The sequence below is a fragment of the Engraulis encrasicolus genome, chromosome 17 (assembly GCF_034702125.1).
Source record: "Engraulis encrasicolus isolate BLACKSEA-1 chromosome 17, IST_EnEncr_1.0, whole genome shotgun sequence".
NCBI lineage: Eukaryota > Metazoa > Chordata > Actinopteri > Clupeiformes > Engraulidae > Engraulis > Engraulis encrasicolus.
Window position 1 is genome coordinate 34,392,194 of NC_085873.1, and position 3,241 is coordinate 34,395,434.

Sequence of the window (3,241 nt, forward strand, 5' to 3'; positions counted from 1 at the left end):
AACAGCCAATAATAAATAATCAAGTTGCTCATAACTTTGTTTGAAATCTTATGAGGGGCTTAACTTTCCAAACGAATTATTTGGAGACTGTTTAAAAGTGTGAAAAGTTTATCAAGCAATTCGTTTTTAAGTACCCCTAGTTAGCTGCCAGCAGAGCTCAAACACAATTTGCCTTAATTTGTGTTAGCAACTAGCTACAGCTAGTGCTAAACCAATTCGAAGTCCTAACACACTGTAAGCAATGAAATGTGGACCATTACTTTCAAAAACGAGGCAAAGAGAACTTTGTAAATAATTTATTTACAAGTTCTACCGTCCTTCCCTTCTGTAGTCTACCTCACAACAGCCTCTGCCACCCTCATAGTCACTTCTGTTTGGAGCCTGCAGGGAGAAACTGATTGAGGGGGCGGAGACACGGCACGCATCTTCCTAGCGTCTGTGGCGCGATTTCAAAATAAGAGCCGGCACTGGATCGGACCAAAAAAAAAAATATATATATATATATTTCTTTTTTTTAAATTCAAAATTATTCGAGGGCCAAAAATAGATGCCACGCTGGCCACAAATGCCCCGCTGGCCTCTAATTGAGTATGGGGGGTATACAGTGTAGTCATATGCACATAGAGTGGAGACACTGCTGCACATCTATGTCTAGCGACAGCTAAAATGCCAATGGCAGTTATGACATAGTAGTTACTGCCTGTGATGTTATAGTAATGTTGTTTTTCTGCAAATAACAAAGCAATCCATTGGAGCAATGGTACAATGAGACTACTTATAGAGACACATGTAGAAGACGATGTACTCGGTAAATTTTACTGCAAAGACAAGCTGAGCTCGCAGTGCGCACTGAGATACTCGTCATTGCTGCAGTCGATCTCCATCGCTTTCTCAAAGCACTCCAAAGCCCGGCGTCTCTCTCCTTTCGCCTTATGGACAAAGCCCAGAATCCCAAAGGCCTCTGCATCATGGCGATCTCTGGCCAGACGTTTCTCTGCAATTTCCTTCAAGCTTGAGGCACTCTGCTTCCCCTCGTATGTTGTCGGTTCAAGTGTCAAACAGTCTCTGTAGTGCTTGATGGCCAGTGTTTCACGCTTTTTGCAGTGCTGCTGATACTGAGCGTAGTAAAGGTGGACGACCTGTAACGCCTCCCGTTTCTCCCTGGCAGCGTCGAATGTAGACTTAAACATCTCCTCAGCCCGGGCCATGGCCTTGCTCTCCCCATAGTGTAGTGCTAGGTCAGCCATGGCGAGAATGAAGTTTGCCTTAAGAGTCGTGGCCTGCTCCAGATGATAGATGACCTGGCAGATGAGCTGCGAGATCTCACGACCTTTGCCCTTGCCCCCTGCGGTGCGAAACAAGGCTAACTTTTTCCTCTTGTAGCACAGCGCCAGTTGATGGTGAAGAAAGGCAGAGTTCTGGGTGCGCTCCATGGCTCTTTTGAGCAAGACAATGGACCGATCCACAGAACCATTGTGGCGGAAATATTTGCCCACATAACGGATCACGTGTGGGTTGCTTGGATCCATTTCGAGAGCATCCGCAACCAACTCCTCGCTCTCCTCGTACTGCTTCAAAATGTTCAGCCTCAGGCCTAACAAAACCCTTAGCACTGCATCCTGTGGGTTTATCTCTATGGCTCTTCGTAGTTGCTTAACTGTCTCTGAGTCTTTAACTCCTGGCATCTCAAATTCTGTGCGATAAAGAGCGAAGGCATAGCCAGCATTCCATTCACTGCTGTCTGGCTCCAGCTCCAAGGCTCTTTTGAAGTACTCCTTCGCTCTGTCATAATACTTATGGGAAAACTTGAGAAAGGTCCAGCCTTTCTCACCGTAGACCTGTGGGTGAAGGACAGTTGGAGACCCTGTAGGGAACTTCTGCATGATATCAGCAAGCTTCTCCAAGTAGCTCTCACACTGAGGGTATTCTCCACGATGGTAATGGAGCCAGGCATAGTTGCCATACGTTACAATGAGAAATTGCTCATAGTCCTCCCCATGATGTTCTCTCACAAGCTCCTCTGATTGGACTAGGTTTGCAATGGCATCATCTGAAGACCCCTGCAGGTATCTAACAAAGGCCAAAAAACAGTGGGATCGAGCTGCTCCTTCTTTCTTGCCCAGGTCAAGCTCAATTTGATCCTCCAGCCTTGTCTGAAGATCTGACAGGTCTGCGTTTTCTTTGCTCAGAGCCCAAGTAAAATGACACTGCAGCTTTAGAAGATTGGTTTTCAAAGCTCTGTCGTGAGAAGGACTGAAAAAAAGAGAAAACACAATGGCATTCATTGAATTCATTTCCATAGGGATGCAGCATACACACGGGATCAAAATGAATTCATGAAAATACTTACCAATGTTCTAACATGGCTTATGTTGATGGTTGTCAGAGTCTTATGGAAATTGAAAACCCTTGCCCATAGTGGCATGTATTTTTTTGAAATAATAAGTAGTATTATTCTTTAGTCCAGAATGCATTCTGCCCATTCACAAATGTCATCTTTTCTTCATGAGTATTTATTGCCATCACCAAATCCCAAGTATTCATAATGGATTAGACATGTGCAGTTTTCATAAAGGAATAGGTGGCATTTCTCATGTAAATCCCATTTGTGAATCTCTATGTAAATCTAAAATGACCTGTCTTGGACATTGAAAACCTGCACCCCCTAGTGGCATCATAATTTAATTGCAGCTTCATAAAACATTCCCATATACTTCCAGGATGATAATACATAATGCCTATTCCCTAAAACGTTGTGTAGGCCTATTGCATTTTAAAGCCTAGGCCTATAAAACAACAGTATACTGTTGCATTTCCCTTGACATTTTTTTTGTCTTAACAAATGAACACATGCATACCCTGTCAGAAACAGACTTAGGCTATAGCCTATAAAATAGGACTGACTTGCCAATGTATTCATTAATTCAATGACAAAAACTAGCCCAACTCAGCCAGCTTGTGCATTCAGTAGCTTAGATTGCATAACAATACTTTTCCCAAAGACCTCTGAGTTGGCTGTAGTTCTTAGCCTACATGGTATCAGAAAGTGTATTCACTAGATGCCTCAGGTAATGCAACAAAGGTGAAGCATCCGTCAACATGACAACTTTAAAATAGCTTTCTGGTTATTTGCCCAATGATAACACCAATTATTGAATATTTCAGAGGACGTCGACGACTGGATTAGGTGTCACATGGCGTCAGCAGAATATCAACAACGTTCCTTCCTGTATTCAAGCAG

At 43.4% G+C, this 3,241-nt stretch overlaps 1 protein-coding gene across 1 annotated transcript; it reads right to left on the minus strand.

The window, feature by feature from the left end:
* Window positions 1-815: 815 nt before the first annotated feature.
* Window positions 816-2,364, minus strand: LOC134467017 (interferon-induced protein with tetratricopeptide repeats 5-like). The gene is made up of 2 exons (XM_063220941.1): window positions 2,351-2,364; window positions 816-2,253 (listed from the first exon to the last, which is right to left on the minus strand). Exons 1-2 carry the CDS (start codon window positions 2,362-2,364, stop codon window positions 816-818), a joined length of 1,452 nt encoding a protein of 483 aa, XP_063077011.1.
* Between the last annotated feature and the right edge of the window lie 877 nt (window positions 2,365-3,241).